Source organism: Onychostruthus taczanowskii, unplaced genomic scaffold (genome assembly GCF_017590055.1).
Source record: "Onychostruthus taczanowskii isolate IOZ18803 unplaced genomic scaffold, ASM1759005v1 scaffold86, whole genome shotgun sequence".
Taxonomy (NCBI): domain Eukaryota; kingdom Metazoa; phylum Chordata; class Aves; order Passeriformes; family Passeridae; genus Onychostruthus; species Onychostruthus taczanowskii.
The window spans coordinates 2,888,871-2,907,950 of record NW_024506552.1 but is presented as its reverse complement, the minus strand read 5'-3'; the positions used below and the strand labels follow the sequence as shown (position 1 = coordinate 2,907,950).

General features: G+C 38.5%; 1 protein-coding gene across 1 annotated transcript in view; it reads left to right on the top strand.

Moving 5' to 3' along the window:
- Nucleotides 1-19,080, top strand: part of GTF2I (general transcription factor IIi) — a 77,875-nt gene that overhangs the window by 45,325 nt on the left and 13,470 nt on the right. Inside the window, exons 20-35 of the mRNA XM_041424982.1 lie at nucleotides 2,461-2,523; nucleotides 2,992-3,096; nucleotides 4,734-4,796; nucleotides 5,597-5,698; nucleotides 6,466-6,531; nucleotides 8,661-8,844; nucleotides 10,226-10,278; nucleotides 11,831-11,914; nucleotides 12,625-12,808; nucleotides 13,123-13,181; nucleotides 13,865-13,936; nucleotides 14,441-14,633; nucleotides 15,152-15,210; nucleotides 15,834-15,929; nucleotides 16,421-16,516; nucleotides 18,099-18,164. Of these exons, the coding sequence (XP_041280916.1) occupies nucleotides 2,461-2,523; nucleotides 2,992-3,096; nucleotides 4,734-4,796; nucleotides 5,597-5,698; nucleotides 6,466-6,531; nucleotides 8,661-8,844; nucleotides 10,226-10,278; nucleotides 11,831-11,914; nucleotides 12,625-12,808; nucleotides 13,123-13,181; nucleotides 13,865-13,936; nucleotides 14,441-14,633; nucleotides 15,152-15,210; nucleotides 15,834-15,929; nucleotides 16,421-16,516; nucleotides 18,099-18,164 (1,545 nt within the window). The remainder of the gene's footprint in view (nucleotides 1-2,460; nucleotides 2,524-2,991; nucleotides 3,097-4,733; nucleotides 4,797-5,596; nucleotides 5,699-6,465; nucleotides 6,532-8,660; nucleotides 8,845-10,225; nucleotides 10,279-11,830; nucleotides 11,915-12,624; nucleotides 12,809-13,122; nucleotides 13,182-13,864; nucleotides 13,937-14,440; nucleotides 14,634-15,151; nucleotides 15,211-15,833; nucleotides 15,930-16,420; nucleotides 16,517-18,098; nucleotides 18,165-19,080) is intronic.

Sequence of the window (19,080 nt, the reverse complement as noted above, 5' to 3'; positions counted from 1 at the left end):
GTTGTTGATAAAAAATGCCGATTGAGCAAAGAAGATGTTATTTTTTTTTATGAAAACGTTTTGGGTAATTTTGTGCTGCAGGAGTGAGATGTCTTAGTTCAAGTCTTCATTTTAGCGCCCTGGGCTTCGTGTGGATGAATTGCAGCAGTATAATCATCATCGTAGGCTATCTATGTTGTTTTTTTGTTATTTGACGTGACAACATAAATTGATGCACAGCAAGTTGGGATTTTCTGGTTGTGTTCTTTCCTGATCCTTTCAGTTGGGTTCTCCACCGAAACGCATTCATGCACTTCAGTTTATCATCCTTAAAGATACTTTACCTGGTATTTTTTGTGATTCTGTACCTGTCCTTTATTCTGTGGTTTGGTTTGGTTTGATTTGGCTTATGGACACATTAATCTTTCTGCCTTTCTAAGGTTCTGTGCTGTCTGGAGTATGTTTTCTACTTTATATTTTTGAAGACAGCTACCAGAGTTCTGATGTCAGTACAGAAGCAGATGTGGAAATAAAGTTACAGCCTTTGAGATGTGAAGTCTTTTATGTGAGGATAAATTAACATCCTAGGATATTTTTTTCACAGAAATATTTTGAGATATGTAGCCTCATTGACATTGTACATCTTCTCCAGCCTTTCTTTATTCCTCTTTCCGCCAGGTTGGCTTTTTTGAATTTTGTTTTACTTTGTTTTAATCTCCTAATGCACACCACTCTGTGCAGGCAGACATTTTGTGGTAGTTGGGATTGGGGCTGTGGCTGAGCCTCAGCCCCAATGGGCTACAGCTTAGAGAAGCAGGTGAAGATATTGAAAGCAATGAGACAAGGAGTGCCAAGGTGCACTGACCAGTCATAAAAGGGAACAGAGGTCACACAGGCATAATGCATGTAAAGTAAAGCGTATAAAAGGGTGTAATGCAGAACAAGAAAGGGCTGAACAAGAAAGGTCATAACACACAAAGTAATACCACACAATTTAAAACGGCTTCAAGCCATTTAGCACTGGCTAAATGGCTTAAGGCTGTTTTAAATTGTGTGGTGTTACTTTGTGTGTTATGACCATATCAACTCCTACATTTGGTGATCCCAACGTGATAGTGAGGTGATTCGGGCAGACAGCTGTGGCCCTAAGAGCAAAGTAGGCAGAATGACAATCTAAAAATCCAGATAAGTTATAGCCAGGCAGATCTGGCTCTTCCAGAAGGTTGTCTGAAAGCTACAGCCAGTGATGCAGATTTGAACAAGTGATTGTTTCCCTCAAGGAAAACCTTTAGTTTTGGTCTATTTTGTTCTTTGTCATTGGGGGTTTTCACTGTTTTTCCTCTCTGGTAACCTTGGTAAGACGGTGAAAAGGGAAGTGGCAGAACTATGGTGTGCCTGGAATCCCCCAGGTTAGCTGGAGCTGATGAAGGTGTCTGAGGTGGTCTTAATGAGATTGGATGAGTGGGCAGCATGGTGTGATTGGAATTCAGCAATCAGAAAGTTGAGGTTATGTGTGTCAGAAGAACTTGTTTTGAAGGGAAGAAAATCATGTTTGAGAAACTGGAGCCAGTGCTGGTGAATGAGAACATTTAGAACTACGAGGAAGACTTCTTACGTAGGAGCTGTGTGCATTTACCCAAGGTCAGAGGACACCTAGTGATGATGATGTGTTGTTTAAAAAAAACATACTTCAGTGTTTAATGCCATTGGTGTAATGTGTCTTAAGAAGAAATGTCCCATCTGGGAGTTTTCTTCCAGAACTTGCTGCCATTTGATTTGAGTTTTTGTACAATTCCCTTAATGGTGAGTGTTTCTCAGGGATTTGGTGCTAGATTAGATAGACCATTTTCCAGTCTAATACCTATTCCTAAATTTCCAAAAATGCTGTATAATTTTAATTGTTTTAATCTTATTTACTTCTCTCAGACAGGTTCTAAATGATCAGTTGATGTGACAGGCTTTTTACTACTGTACTTTATGTTATGTCTAGTAAAACAACTCCTAATTCTTCCTTTTTGTACAGCTTTGCATTTGCTAGTTATGTACCCAGCACTCCCTTGGAATTAGATCAAAACATGGTACTTATTTCCATGACCTGGATGATGTATTTGACACAGTTCAAATATACTCCATTAAGGTGTCCCAGTAGATAGAGCTGACTTTCTGCTCTACACCCCACACATCATGTGAAGAGAAGCTTTTGAAGCAAAGATTCCTTCAGACATGCTCCCAAAGTGATACCATACCCCATCTTACAGAGATCTGAAACAAGATACTCTTCAAAATGCACAAGTGCAGCAAGTGTAATCCTCACCTCCTTGCCTTTGTCAGGAATTGCTCAAAGGCTCATCTATTTTTGTTGCATGCTGTGAGCTCAAGGGGCTTCTTTGACAATGTTGGTTTAGATGCAAAGGCATGGATTGTTTGGTTGAAAATCTTGTCCATGTCCATCATTCAGCATTCTTCTTTTTTCCCTTTCAGATACCTCCCACCATGTCTTGACAGAAACAAGTGAGAAACCTGAGGTTGAGGTCACCCTTGAAGGTCAGTACCATGAGTCCTAAATGTCATGGTTTTGGGCATTTTTCTATCCAAAATGTGTTTTCCACATATTGCATTACTTGGCACCGAATACGGAGAATTGTGTGCTGGTGTTGAGTGTAATTTGGATTGTGCACTGCTTGGTAAACAAAATTGGTGGAGAAGTGTTATCATGTGATGCCCAGTCATGTTTCAGAAGACAATGTTGTTTTCCTTAGGAAGTATAGGAGGAGCTTTGTTCTTTGCTCTCTTGTGCTTTGCACAGGCCCTTTTGAAGGAACAAGTTGTTCCTTCATAGGTAAGAACAGGAGCTTTCTGAAGTTACTCGTGTTCATAATGTGTTGCAGAATCTGTTGTCTTCATAGGCATTATTCCTTAGTCCTTTTAGATTTTTGAAATTCAAAGCAATTTCAGTGCTGCACTTGAGTTCCCTCGAGAAAAACCCAGTGATTTCTTTTTGATTTCTTTTAGATTCTGACCATGCCTACGTGTACCGTGGCAGGAGTCGGAGGAGAGACAGGTCTCTTAGTGATGTGTCCAATACTTGGAGAAGAAAAGCAGAGGAGTTAAATTCTTGTAAGATGGAAATTCAAGATTGTTTCATCACCTTGTTTCTTTTATGGAAAGGTTTTGAGTAATATTGTGCTGCAGGAGTGAGACATTTTACTGCAAGCCTTCATTTAAGAGCCCTGGGCTCTGTGTAGGTGAATTGCAGCAGTATAATCATTGTCATAGGTTGCCTCTGTTGGTTTTTGTTATTTGACTTGACAACTAAATTAGACACACAGGAAGTTGGGATTTTCTGGTTGTGGTCTTTCCTGATCCCTTATGTTGGGTTCTCCACAGAAATGCATCCTTGTGATTCAGTTTAGTCTGGTTAAAGATGCTTCACCTCGGATTTTTTTAGTAACTCTCCTTTATCCTGTGCTTTGGTTTTTTTTAGTTTAGGGACAAATCAATCTGTATGCTTTTATAAGATTCTGTGCAGTCAGGAATATGTTTTTTACTTTATATTTTTGAAGCAGCCACCAGAGTTCTGACATCAGTGAAGGAAAATATGTGGAAATAAAATTATAGCATATCAGATGTGGTTTTTTGTGCTTATAAATTACCATAATTGAATATTTTTTCATATAAATATTTGCAAAGATGTTGCCTAATTGAAATTGTACATCTTCTCCAATCATCCTCTTTTCATACTTCCACCAGGTTGGCTTTTTTGATTTTTTCTTTGTTTTGCTTTTAATCTCCCAAATCACACTACTCTGGGGCTTGCTATAAGCAAATTGTGATGGTAATCGTCATTATTTTAAGTCATGAAAGGCATTTCTAAGGTGCTGGTCACCCAAGGTTTAGTGGTTTGGCAGGATGTGAACAGTACACCATTGTCCTGCTGGCTTCTCTCTGAGCACGTGGCTCTTCAGCCTGAGCTGTGTGCTTTTCAAGGCAGGTTTTGCTAGCAGCAGTGCTCCTTCTTGCAAATTCCGTTAGTTTTGTTTTGCAGGTAGGTATCACCATATTTAGTGGTGCCATTGCATGAAATTTCAGCAGCAGTTCTCCTGATCGTGGAGAATGATGTTCATTGCCTGTGCTAGCTGCAGTATTAACTGAACTCATTGGAGAAGAGAAATCTAGGTGGTTTGTTTTCCTCAGCATAATGCCATGTGCTTTATACGTGACTGTGAGGAGGGAGCATGAGGAAGGGGAAGTGTGAGAGGAAATGACCTGGGCTCTGACTGTGCCTTGCTTTTGACTAGAATTTTATAGCTACAGATTCTAAGTGTTGCCCTTTAAGTCAGAGCAAGGCTTTGTAACACCTTTTTCTGAGATTGGTAGTATTTTACAAGTTTCTTTAAGAGAACTCTGAAAGTTGCACATGGTTTTGCTGAATAGTTTGAGATGGGGGCCAGTGGTGATGCTGGGTCCCCAGGCAGGAGCAAAGGTGAGCCACTTTACTGTAAAAACCCAGGTTTTTTAAGCAGTCAGCTGGTTGTCAGTTACATACTTCTGAGTATGTGTAATCTTCACCTCCTTGTATTTGTCTGGAATTGCTCAAAGGCTCATGGTAAATGTATCTTTGCTTCTATTTTTGTTGTTTGCTGTAAATGCAAGGGGCTTCTTTGACAGTGTTGGTTTAGATGCAGAGGCATGGAGTTGTTGATTAAAAATCTTGGTCATGCCAATCATTCAGCTGTCCTGTTTTTCCCTTTCAGATTCCTCCCAGCATGAATCATCAGAAGGAAGTGAGGTTTCTGAGGCTGAACTCAATAGTGAAGGTCAGTTCCCCAAGTCACTGATTTCAGTTGGTTGGTTGGGCATTTTTCTGCCTAAATTGTGTTTTCCAAAGCCTGTATTACTTGGCAGTGAATGAAGAGAATTGTATGTTGGTTGTATAATATACTGTATGTATATTATCGAGTGTAGTTTGGATTGTGCACTGCTTGGTAAACAAAATTGGTGGAGAAGTGTTAGAAAACCACAATATACTGAAGCATATTGGACTTGGTGGGCTGGTTTTGAAATTATGCATGACAGCAGTTTATATATTTTGCGTAATTTTCAGGTGTTGTTAATGAATAATACTCATTGAACGGACAAGATGTTATAACATTCCTTCATTCTGGAGAACACATTGCTTTGTAAACCCACTGTAGTTCTATGTAACATTTGTAGTTAAGAAATGCTTCTGGGAAGAATGGTGCCAGAACAGAAAAGTAGTCCCTATCTGCACAATTTATTGTGTGATTCCTTTTGCTGTTGCATGGCTGTTTTACAATCATCGGATGCCCAGTCATGTTTCAGAAGGCAATGTTGTTTTCCTTTAGGAAGTACAGGAGCAACTTTTTTCTTTGCTCTCTTGTGCTTTGCACAGGCCCTTTTGAAGGAACAAGTTTTTCCTTCACAGGTAGGAACAGGAGCTTTCTGAAGTTTCTCAGTTAAGTCATTTGTTGAACATTTGTTGCCTGCCAAACACAGTTCCTTAGTTCTGTTTTAGTTTTGAAATTCAAAGCAGTTCCAGTGCTGCACACGAGTTTCTTGGACAAAAACCCAGTGATTTTGTTTTTGTCTGTTTAAGATGATGATGACTACATACCCGATGAGAGGAGACAGAGAAGCCCCAAGTCAGGTAACGACTCGGGCAGTAGTGGGAGAAGCAGAGGAATACAGTTCAATTTTGGTAAGATGAAAATTCTAGATGATTTTGTTTCAGTGCTTTGTTTTATGAAGAGGACTTGAGTAATTTTGTTGTGCAGGCGAGACATTTTAGTGCAAGCTTTCATTTAAGAGCCCTGGTCTCCGTTTAGACGGATTGCAGCAGTATAATCACCATCATAGGCTGCCTCTGTTATTTTTTGTTATTTAACGTGACAATGTAATTGGATGCACAGGTTTGGATTTGGATAAACTTCTTTTTTGCAGCTGTATTTTCTTTCAGAAATAGGATTTCTTGGTGCATTTTGCAACACCAGGACTTGGAGGAATACTGGATTAAAATAGAGAAGGGCAGATGCCTCCTGATCCTTGTAGTTGTACAGATTTCCACCAAAACAGCTCCATGTGCTTTCTGTAAGCTTATCAAGTTTTCCTGCACTCAAATCTAGGTAACTGTCAACAGCACCTATAAACTGCCTTTACCCCTGGAGGTAGCAAGAGCTGATGACTGAGCCATCAAAGAGAGAAATCATTTTTGGAAGCTACTTTAAACTGGTTTTTGTTGTGGTTTTTTAAACTTTATTTAATGTACATCTTTCAGAAGTAATGTTTAACATTTTATTCTGTGCTTTTATTTTTTTTTAATGCATCTATGCATTTTAAGGTGTAGTCTGAACTGTACTCAGGAGGCACCTGTTTGCAAATAAAAGTACATGCTTCATATTTCATTTAGGGGTAACAAGTTTCTCAGGTTTGTTTGTAGCTTGACCTGTCCTCCTCTTTTCTTTGCAGACAAATGGAATACACGAATTACTGACTTGAGAAGGGAAGTTGAAGAGCTGTTTGATAAAAAATATGGTATGTGTTACACACCTTTCCAAGCCATTGCCTGTAGTCCTTTGTCACAGCAAGTGACAGACTGCTCTTTGCCATGCATCTTGGCTCAGGAGCACACCAGAACTCACAGCACCAAAGGGCTAAATACTGTTAGAAGACATAAAATGGGGAAGAGTAAAATTGAGAAGAGCTTTTTTGATGAACAGAGTAATTTCAAAATGGGATATCTTTGTTTGGCACCAAATGGGGAAGTTTGATTTTATTTCTCAGTTGTGCTCAGTCTCCTGGAGCACCTGCATGCTCACATATCTTGGCCACCCACATTTGAGAGAGCTGTCCTTTTCTCTGCAATTACACTGAGTCTTTAAGTGAAAGAATCTGTAGAGTGGCACTGAAGAGAGGCTGCCACTCATTGGTTGTTCATTTTTTATTATGATTGCTTTACAGTGAAGTAAAACTTACATATCCAATGGCTCTTGGAAAGAAAAAGATGTGTTAGACTTTGGATTTTGTCTCCAAATGCTGCACTTAGATATGTTTTGTGTCCACATATCACAAACTACAGCAGCATTAGTAAAGATGTGAAAATAAATGCTGGTGTGCCTCTGCCACAAAAAGTGGAAGTGCTTTCAGAATAGCCCTTGTGATTTGGAGTTACTACATGTTTGGGGTGTGACTATCATCTGACATTTAAACAGCCTGCTGAAAGCAATTTGCACCAAGGTTATGCAGTTCAGAATCTGATTCACTGTATTTTAATTGCTCTAGAAAGGAGCATCATTCTTAGTGAATTGCTTTAATTTTGCTTTTGATGTTTGCACATAGCAAAGTTCATTGAAGAAAATTAACTTGGTTGAAGACAATTTAAGGGGTAGACACTGTGGAATGAGCTGCCTCCCATGATGGTATTAACCAATCCCTTTCCAGCAATACTACACTTACTAGTAGGTGTAAGTGAAAAAAATAACAGTCTATTTACAAGCAAAACAGCAGTGGGCAAAAAGTAAGAGTAAATAAGACAAAATTGCTAAATGTCTGGAAGTTCATGGCAACAATGGGAAGTCCAGGATGGTGGGGTATGCCCCCCTCCTTCCCAAGTTGCTAGTTACTTGCTTTTCATTTGTTTCAAAGATTTCATTAGGAGGGCCATGCTTTTTTCAGCAGTGTTAGAAGTGTATTTTTTATTTCATTAGTGGTTCTTTGGATTTCTAAAACACACGGAAACTTCAGGAATTCACTGAAAAGAAGGGATGTGTGCCCCTACTCCAAGGCATTAATAACTTGTAAGCCAATAGTAGTAACAAATTATAACAGAGCTAGAAACTGAACATGAACTGAAACATGCTTAGTTTATCATTAAGTCTAGATAACTTCATCTTTCAAAATGCTCTATTAAGCAGAACCAAAATAATGAGAATAACTTCATCTTTCAAAAAGTTCTATTAAGCAAAATCAGAATAGTGAGAATTCTCACTCTTACAGGTGCAGTCACTGTTATTAAATGTTTGCATAAAGGGACAAGAGGGTGATCTGCATATGTATACAGTGTTGCAGCTTGTTTTCTGTGAATCAAAGTGATTTTGCTATTAAAAAAAGTCCCTCACAACATGAATGCTTGAATGTTTAAATGTTATCTTAACAGGGGTTATTGCCTGTATGGTAATTATAATGTTCATCAGAGTGATAGCAAACAGGTAATTGAGTAGAGCCACAAGCTAGTCTATTGTATTTGCGGGGTGCCCCGATGAAGGAAGGAAGGAATGATGAATCTGACTCCATGTTCTCAGAAGGCTAATTTATTATTTTATGATACCATATTATATTAAAGGATTTTATACTATACTATACTAAAGAATACAGAACAGATACTTACAGAAGGCTAAAAAGATTAATAATGAGTCTCATGACTCTCCCCAGAGCCCCGACACAGCTTGACCCTGATTGGCCAATGAGTGAAAACAATTCACAGCAAAAAACAATGAAACAATCACCTGTGGGGAAACAATCTCCAACTGCATTTTATAAGAATTGCTTTCCTTTTTCTCTGAGGCTTCTCAGCTTCTCAGGAGAAAAATCCTGGGCAAAGGGTTTTTTCCGAAAATATGAATGTGACACTAGTCTAATGGTTTTATTCTCCTTTTTCGTTAAAGCTGAGGCTATAAAAGCAGAGGGTCCAGTGTCTGTCCCATACACAACCTTCCATTCACATCCAGAAGATTTAGTTGTGGAGGGGCTGCCAGATGGGATTCCCTTCAGGCGCCCAGCCACATACGGCATTCCCCGGCTGGAGAGGATCCTTCTAGCAAAGGAGCGGATCCGCTTTGTGATTAAGAAGTAAGGAGTTCTTTGTTTTGGTCTCTACATTACTCATTGTTTTCTGCTGGTGCCACTTTGCTTCATTTTTCTTCACAGAATTCCAAACTGGTTTCTACTGGCATATTAATTTATGGTACTAAGGAGTAGTTTTTAGTTGATGTCCACTTTGATATATTCAGCTTATCATCAGACCAGTGGACCACATAGAGTGGTGGTGCAGAGATCTCTGGACAGATCTCTTCAATCTTATGGACTTCTTGACAGGGCCAGATCTCTTTGTACTGTTCAGATCTCTGCAGCTGCAATACATGTTGAAAGCCATTGACTTGGGAATATTTGATCCTGTTTGAGGATCCTAGCCTAATTTTTTAAAATTTGCTGGAATGTTGTATCAAGGTGTCTATGGCTGTATTTGTATAAAACATTTCCTAGGGCAAGCTTGAGGCCAACACATAGCTACTGGTTCCTGTGGTTTAGGTGTCCTTGGTGTGTCTGGAGGTAGTGTACATGAAGGAGACCTCAGATAGAGACTGATTGAAGTTTAAAGGAAGCTTCAGTGAGTAACAGCTGATGTTTTTTTGTGTTCAGTGGTGTAGGGCTAATGCAAGAGTTTTTTGAAATGGACAGGAATGTGATTATTGCAATGGTCAGGCTGAGAACTGGGGGTAGTGGCAGCCCCTGCCTCTTTGCATGCTGCCTTTACCATGGGGGCTAGTTGCTTACATCTAAGAGGAACATGGTCAGTTTCTGTCATCCTAATGCTTGCAGATAACTAGAAAAGGAAGAAGTGTAGATCTACCTTGTGTCTCATTTAAAATCAGGTATCATACATAGATCTAATTCATTATGCAACGCTGGCACCCGCTTTTGTCAAATATGTCTTAGTTGTTAACAGAAATTAGTTTTTGGTGTTCATTGATTTTGAAATGTGTAACAAGAGCAGCTAAAAATTTAGTTTGGCTCTCTGAGAAACATCAAAATGTTTAATTTTTTTGTTTGTGCAACTGTGGATAAAATTAGATATGTTTTGGAAACAGAAGTGTCTGCTTTGAAGTTTACTCTTTTAGAGATTAAATTTTTAATTTCTATCTTTGTTTCTTATTAAGTGTATCTCACAACTCAGAAGTAAGTTTAATGGAACCTTTATGTCACCATGAAATGGGTGAATACCCATAGTCATCAGATATGGGTATTTGCATGAAAAATAGTTTGTCAGTAGGGTTCCAGCCAGCTCTTATGGTATTTCAGCATTAGTTGGGATTTAGTGCTGGGGATTGTGATGTACCCTGGGAGGTTTATTGGGTTTGATCCTTCAGTAAGTAGTTACTTGAGGCTCTAGCTGGAGGCTAGTTTCTCAAAGTGTCTGTCACTGTTCAAACATGTATCTTAAATCCTTCAGGCCTGAACTTCTGAATTCAACAGATGCTCCAGTGGTCACTACAGTTCCAACAGGTAGGTGTTCAAATGTGTGAGTTGCACAAGCACATGTGATATTCCTATTTGTCCTATATACACATAGTGTTCTCTTGTAAAAAGTATATCAAAGACAGTATTAAAGTGAATATTAAGGATCTAAATTAAGCAGGTGTACTGTAAGGATGTCTCTTTAAGGTGTGTGCAGGAATTAATCTTTTCCTGAAGTTAACTTAGTGTATTGAGTCCTGATAACCTACTGTACCTTCAAGCACAAAATTCGACTACAAAAATAGTAGGTAGGCTAGTAACTGAGCCTTAGCCTTAACTGGACTGTTATGTGGCTGTTTAAATTAGCCTTTTTTTGTTGTTTTAGTAATTTTTAATACAGTTGTACTGATTATGGAGGCAAAGCATTGCTTAACTCATAAAACCCCTGTAGCTAAGAAAACTGGTGTTAATCAATTTCTATGGCACAGGGTTCTGAACAGTTGCTTATATGGCTTGTCATCACCAGCTACCACTTGATAGTGGTAAGTGTGACCTCTGCATCCTCTCTAATAAGAGAAGAGAGCATTCCTGGGAGCTGTCAGTCACATCTCAGAGAACACAGGAGACAGCAGCTGTCTGAGCCTCCTTTCCTGCAGTTTTCTTCCTGTTTGGATTTCCTCTTTCCCAGTAATTTATTATCTCCTCTGCTGCTCCCTGTGTCCACTGCCATCTTAGGAGACAGAGCTGTGGAGCACCAGCCCCTGCTCTCTCAGCTCCTTGTGGCTCCATGTCCAATTCCTGCTCTGTCCATAGGTCCTGACAGCTTGTGTCCCCAGCAGGAAAGGGATGGGATGAGTATGAGACCTGTATTTTGACTGGCAGAGGAAAAGATGATTTTCATTTACATTCCTGTGGGAGATAGTCTGGTCAGAATGGTTTTGTGGAATGGCCTCAGTCCAGAAACTCTGAGAAGACTGACACTGGCTGCAAGACAGACCAGTTGGATCGCAGGAAGTGTCAGCTGGTGCTTATGCTGATAGCCCAGTCTGGTGCAAGTATGGAACACAAGTCATTGCTTTTGCACTCTGACTAAACCCCTGGAGTGTAAGCTGGCCAATGTGTTCTCTGAGACTGGGAAGCTTCACTTGTTGGTCACAAAGACATATTCAGGAGCAAGAAGTGACTTGTATTATATGTGCTTTGATCCCTTAAAAGCAAGTTTTTATCCCATGCGCATTCCTAATTCTGCACTGAATATCAATAAATTCTTCAGGAAATGAAACCATTGAAAAACTATTTCCATCTCCAATTGGAATCTGCTGTTTGGAGGTGGATGATTGAAGTATTGCAGTTCTTCAGGCCAAAACATTGTGTGTATTTTGTAGCAAGAGTGATGTCAGTGGTTCAGCAGAGTTTTGACAGTTTTAATATTCTGTCATTATTTTGTGGTCATTTTTTCTAGTTCCACATTAAATCCATACTTCTTACATGCAACATTTATGTGTCATCTGAAAATGCAGGATGATTATGCATTGTATAAACTGAACAACTGAAAATATAACCAATATAATTAAGAAATGTTGGTTTTGTTCTGTGCCAGTCTCAAATACAGTGAAAGAGGACTGGCATTCCAGAGTCATCAAACTGAGAAAGATGGTAGATCAACTTTTCTGCAAAATGTATGGTAAGTGCAGTATTATTATCTTCTTTTCTGAATGGCTTTGTATTTCTTGAAGGTTGCTTTCATTCCTTTCTTTGAATGTCTGCATGAATTAGACCTTTGTTCAGATTTTTTTCCCAAATATCTAAAATTCTGGAAGTTCAGTGAAAAATAATGTTTTAGTTTACTGCTTATACAGGGTAAATTCATAGTTTAAAAATAATTTTAACTCTTACATATACAGCTCTTCTGATTGCTCTTGATTCCTTCCTGTTTGGATTTTTTTCCTTTGGTGGTGAAACAGCTGTTTACTTATATCCACTGGAATATCATCATAATTAGTATTAAAACAATTAGTATTAAAACAATTTTGGGTGAATTTTTATATTCTGTCAAATATGAAGGAAAAAAAGTCAAGTTTGTAAGATCTAGAATACATTTTTTCATGATACTCTATAACAGATTAACAACTGGATAAAACAAATGTATTGTGACCCAGTAAGCAATCCATTCTGGTATTATGACTGCCCAACAGCAACATCTTAGAATATGGCAATTTTTAAACATTTTTTTACATGCAGAGACTTGGGTTTTGTTGTATTTAGATGTCCTGCATTGTTCCACATTTTAAGAGCACAGTTGCAGGAACAGCCTGAGGAATTGGCATCAGCTAGCTTTTAATAAAGGTTGATTGGCCAGTCTGTCCAGTTACTGGATGTATTTTGTTCCAACAGCCAAGGCTTTGGGAAGCAGTGACCCCAGAGCTGTTCCATACAAGAAATTTGAAGCTCATCCGACTGACCTCTATGTTGAAGGGCTGCCAGAGAACGTCCCCTTCAGGAGTCCCTCCTGGTATGGAATCCCTTGCCTTGAACAAATAATTCAAGCAGGCCACAGAATAAAATTTGTGATCAAAAGGTAAGTCTAAACATGGAGGGTTTTTTAGGAAAGAATCCAAGCAAACACCCTATGTGTAATCAAGCACTTGGTTTCATTAAGTCATGAAGCATTTGGTCTCTAGTTAACAAATAGGCAAATGGAATATTTTGCATTGTAAAGTGGGCATTTGCAATCCAGACAAGTATTTCAGAATATGTTTTGCATATCTGTTAACATGTTGACATGTGTGAAAAATATAATGGAAAAATTCAAACTCTTCAATTCATGTCATAATAGGTAGTGGTATTTAATTTATGACAAGAATAAGCACACTATTTGTGTCCTTGTTGCAGGCCAGAGCTGCTAACTCACGCTTCAAACGAAGGTACCCCGCACAGGTCAAACCCTCAAGGTAAGACAGGTGCTGTCTCCAGGTGGGAATGGAAAGGTGGAAGGGTTTGGTGGGGAAACACATCTAGATCAGTGCAGCATTTTTCAAGAAGGAACCCATGTGAAGTGTGATGAGTGTGCTGGGATATTCTTCATGAGGGTTGGAAGGAGTGAGCTGATCACTGTGAACATGGATGGCTGCCTGGATTGTGAAATCCTGATGCAGTCCCAGCTGCCTTTGAATAACTAGCCTAGGTCACCTTCAGAGCCCCAGAGAAATGGAGTTACTGTCCTGGCCTGAATCAAAGGTCTGGAGTCCCTTGGGATCTCACAGGTGACCCTGAGCCCTTTCAGGTCTCCCTTGGTAAGGAATTGTAGGGACTTCTTGAAAGCATGATGTGCCTTTAACAGGAAGAACCACTAAAATAATTTCTTTCTCCATCTGAAGGCTCTGAAGACCAAGTTGTTCTGCTAGGGTCAGTGTTTGAAATTCATAACTACATTTAAATAGATTTTTCATTATGTAGAGGAAATTACGTGTATTATTTAAGCTGCTATTAATAATCATTACTCATTGTGTGTCCCTGTCTAATCAGATGTAATTGTGTTGTTAGTTTTCATGTTCTTATGTTGAAAGAAGTATGTTCAAATGTACCTCTGTATCTAGAGCTGGGTGATTCTCTGACACCCATTTCTGGTTTTCAGCAAGAGAAGATTGGAATTCCAAGATCACAAAGCTAAGAAAGCAAGTAGAAGATATATTTAGTGTGAAGTTTGGTAAGTTAAATGCTAAATGAACTGTTCTGTAATGCTGCTGCATTTTAAAACTCCTCTGTTTAAATGTTACAGTATTTACTTAAGCATCAGAAGTATACTAGGACAGAAATCTTGACTCCTCTTACCTATGTTTTACTTACTCTTTCCTATAACTGACATAAATGTTTTTATAACAGCATCCTAGGCCATTCTTTTTCTGGTTGTGTGATGAGATGATTGCACAAAAGCTTTTGGGTGAAAAGAAGTTCTCAAAATAAAACATTAGGCACATTAGGCCTATATTAGATGTTATCTGTAACAAGATGGGCCAAGTTCCCATTTGCAGTTACTGCACAGAAAATAATAGGGAATCTGTTCAAATATATTTAAATATTTCTATTGTTTTTAGGAGGCTTTTGTTAGCTTTGAGTAGCAGAGCCTCTGTGAGACGAGATTCTTAAAATCACTTGAGATAAAATTCCACCCATTGAAGTTTGTAATACATCATTTAATCTTTATTTTCAGCTGAAGCTCTGGGGCTTTCAGAGGTTTCAAATTCAGTGAAAGTTCCCTATTCTGTGTTTGAATCACACCCTGACTCCTTGGTGGTGGAAGGCTTGCCAGAAGGAGTGCCCTTCCGGAGTCCCACGTGGTTTGGAATTCCACGCCTCGAAAGAATCATCCGTGCGAGTACCAAAATCAAATTTATTATTAAGAAGTAAGTTTGTGATCCAGTTATTGTTACCTCTGATTTTGAAGTTACTTGACTTCATTCCCAGCAGCTCTAGGCTTTAAATGCTACCTAAACTCTGCTTCCGTGAAACACAAAGAATATTTAGCACGTATGTTGTCCTCACACAAGGTCATACATTCCTCATTAAATTTCTGTAGACGTATAAATTGTGTGTTTCATGCATCAAGAATTGAGGGGGGAAAATGGTCTTGCACCTGGAAGCTTAGTTCCTTGGGTTTTTTTTTTCTTTTTCTGTATTTTTCTTTGCTTGAAGTAAACCCAGAAGAAAATTGCAGAATAGAAAATACAGCTTTATGTTTTCTATTTTTTTTTTTTTTTTTGTGGTTATAGTAGATGGAGAGTCATCCGTGGTTCTAACAGAATTTCCTTGTAGAGAGCTGATGTTATGTGAATTGGAACTCAACTGAATTCCAAGAAATTGGTAACTTTTTGCTGTATGACTTGTCTTGCAATTGATTGGATTTGTTCTGTTCAACTTCTAGGCCTGAGCTTATCATTTCCCATTTGCCTCTAAGACTGGCTAGTAAACTAAAGAAAAAAGGTAAACAATTCATTTGTAAATACTTGTTTTCTACTTCCCTAGCAGACTGAGAGCTCTTTGTGGTTGAAAAAGACAGGAGTTGTAAATAAAAGGCATTATTTAAGATGATCTAGCATAGTAGTCTCTAAATCTGCTGTTGAGAAAGACACTCAAACCATAAATATGTCTGCTTTTCTACTTGACTATTCTAGTACAGAAAATGGAATTTCCTCAATTTTGACAACTTTTATTTCACTTTTAATGGCTTCAACCATTTTTAACTGAGAGCTGTGAACTGCTGTAAACAACAATGGTGTTTTATAAGAAAAGAATGAAAGAATCTTTTGTCTGTAGAAAATTCAGATATTAGTAATTTTGGGGGGTTTTAGAAAATAAAAAGTAACAAAACTCTCCTTCACCCTTAGAAAAAACAAGTCTTTTGTTCTGAATTCATGGAAAATCTAGATGTGTTTTTTTCAAGAGCACTAAACCTACTTCTTAAGATTGTGAGCATCACTGTATTGTTCAGGTTTTACTGTGCAGACTCTGCTTAGTTCAGTCTGTTAGAATTGTTAGAATACAGCTGTTCCTTTGTTAGGTGTGCAAAATTTGTGCTTTATGCCTTGTGTTCTTTTGGCTTCCAGGAATTGGTCCTTCCAAAGATCAAAGGACTTCCAAAAGGTCACGAAGCTCTTCAGAAAATTCAAGTGTCCCGGAGATTGAAGTTACTATTGAAGACAGTATGGAAGAAATAAATATTCTTCTGATGTTCTTTTATTATATTCTTCTATATTGTCTGTTGTTCTAAGCTTTCATAGCCCATAAGTAACATGCACTTCATGTAGCAAACTCTTGAGGGCTCCAGATACACTTCAGTATAAAAGCACCTTTATTTTTCATTTCTGAAACAAACTGGATACTGTGTAGATGATGCTTAGGTAAAATGTTGCAGTTTGACAGCTTGCTTGGGCCTATTATTCCAAGCAGAGGTGTGGGAACTGCTGTAGTCCTGAGCAGAGAGATCACAGATATGGTCAGTAGCATTAAATGCTTAAATACAACTCTAGAACTTCGTAGGGTGGGGGTTTTTTGTTTGTTGTTTTTTTTTTTTTTTTTATTCTACTCTTGATTCAGAATTGAAGATTTCTCTAGTAATCAAGTTTGATGCATTGTTCTTTTTGTATGATGTCTTGTTTCTGCTCTGCCTTAAATATGTAATGTCTCTTCATAGGTCCTAAAAAAGACCAAACCACAAATACAGAAACTAATTATCATACCGATGACTCCAATGAAAATTTGAAGCCACAAGGAAGAGAGTTTTCTTTTGGTAAGTGTTGGGAGAACTAGCACCCATGCATTCTTTAATGTTGGTATGGAACATCCAGATTACATATCAGATATTTTGAGTTCATATTCTGATGTACAGTTAGTGAATGACTGAAGTCCTCCCTTTTGTGTACATGTGGTTCTTCATTATGTGTAATAATCTGCAGTAGAGAAATACTGGATGATGTGTGGAGTGTGCTGTACAAATGCAGCCCAGATCCATTAGATGTCATTGATTCAGGTACAAAGGCAGTTTTAGATTTGTGCTGCTCTGTTACTGCACAGTGCTGCAGACCCTTGAAGGACTTTTCTGGTGCAAAGTACCATCAAGTGCATAAACCCAGATGAGATGTGCATAAATTTCATAAACCCTCCACAAATCTGAAATATTGACATCACTCTGCAGAAATACCTAGGTGGGATGTAGGGATCAGGAAGGATTTGAACCAACATTAGTAAGCCATGACCTGTCTGAGCTGATTGTGCATGATTGCCATGACCGACCTCTCCAGTTGTAGAAAATCAGTAAAGGAAAAGCTGGACAGGGTTGAAAGCCCTTAAAGTAGTTGTGTTCATGAATGTAGGCCAGAGCTTTTTGGCCATGGAGGCCCAGGCCTGTTAGTGCAGTGCTCTGGAACAGAAATCTCAGCATTGAATTTGCAATCCAGAAAAATTCTTCATTGTCAAGTGAGATGAGTGACTGCATTCAAAGTAACTGTAAGTAGTTCCATGTCTCAGTAAACCTTTTTTTCAGCATACTCACATTGTAAGTTTATTTGCTTATATTTGTGTAGGAATTTGCTGTTATTTGCTTTATCTTTTTTGTCCCCTATGCTTTCTTTTTAGCTGTATGGTCAAAAAACCTATAAGAAATCAATTATTTACTCCTACCAAGTTGAGAATGAATGAGATATTGATTTAGCTACTGATTTAGGGTGGTATTCATATTCAGAGTTGCAAACAGTTTTCTTGGACATTCCTGTTGCTTGCTAGACCTAAGCTTTTTTTTTTAAATCTGCAACTTTTTTAAACTTTAGACTGAGGTTTTAGTTTTGTAGACCAGCCATGGCTCACTTAGTGCAGCCACAAGTAAACTGGTTTGGAAATTGCTCTGATGGCTGTCAGAAACAAAATGCTTAAATTAAATGGACTTCTCATCTCACCACTAAAGTAGAAACTGTGCTAGAGATTAAAGTTCTCAGGAGAGAGGCATGTATTTCAGGGCTGTGTCATTGAACATAAGAGGAACTTTCTGCCACTGTTTTGGGTGGTTCAGATGAGTAAATTTTCTGTTATCTGATAGTAAATTTTATGCTATCTGATAGTAAATATGGATCACTCTTGGATTAATTTTGCTTTTAGTTACATTTGCTTTATTTAGTTACAGTATCTTTCAAAGCTTCAGGAAAATAAGGATTGATGTGGATATAGTTTTGCAGAATGAAAGCCATTTTGCACATTTTTACTGCCATAGTAAATTGGTTATCAAGCATAATAATTTATTAAAGATTTATTAAAATGTTATTCAAAGACTGATTCATTGTGTAAGTGTTTTCCTAATTCTTCCAATTTCTTCCTGGCAGAGCTCTGGAATGCCAAAATCAATGACTTGAAGCAGAAAGTAGAAGATCTTTTTAATGAAAAATGTGGTATGTTTATTGATTCTTTATTACTGAGATGTCTTTCTTATGAACATGGAGTTAGATAAATGTATGAGAGGTGTTCATATGTTTATTCCAGAGCTCCTGCAATCCTTGTGTACCTTACAGTTTCCCATCTGAGTTCATTCTCATGTGCTTGCAATCCCGTGTCACATTTCCACTTGTTATTTTACTTGGGTTTGAAAATGGAGAAATTATAGTTGGATTACAATTTTTTTTTAATGAGCCACAGAGTGATATCACATACTGGCACATAATTTTGAGCTTTCATCACCCTGCTTATAGATGGGACTTTGTTTGGCTCTGCATGACTGAAAATGGGTTATGGATGGTATCTGGAGAAATTGCTCAATTATATTCCAACAGTTAGTGCAGGCTGTTTGGAAATGAGTTACTTTTGGAAGTAATGGCTTGTCATTACTCATCTGAGTGTGGACTCTTGAACAAGAGCATGAATCTCATCTGTCCTTGGTACTGTTCTCTAGAAGAGAAAGAAGCAGAATGCATTGCCTTCAACAAAGTGTGTCTTGATTTGAAAAGACAGGTGTCTGCTAAGGAAGGGAGAAGCCTCTCTTGAAATGGAAAATGTAAAACCCCTCCCTCTGAATTATTGTAATTTTGAAATTAAGGGGCTCTCAGGCAAAGATACGGGGTTAGGAATAATAGTTCCTTGTTAGGAAAATTAAAAATGCGGTAATACAAAACAACCCTGCCAGAGTCAGAACAGGCCCTGGCCCCTGTGTGTCAGGGTGGTGGCACAGTCCCATCCCATGGGGGCTCAGCCCTCCTGCAGTGCCAGCTGTGGTTCTGCTGGAGCAGGGATCCTGCACAAGGCTGGAGTTTTCCTCTGAAGCTCCAGGGCTGCTGGAGATGGGCCTGCTCTCCCTCTGGGAATGCAGGGCAG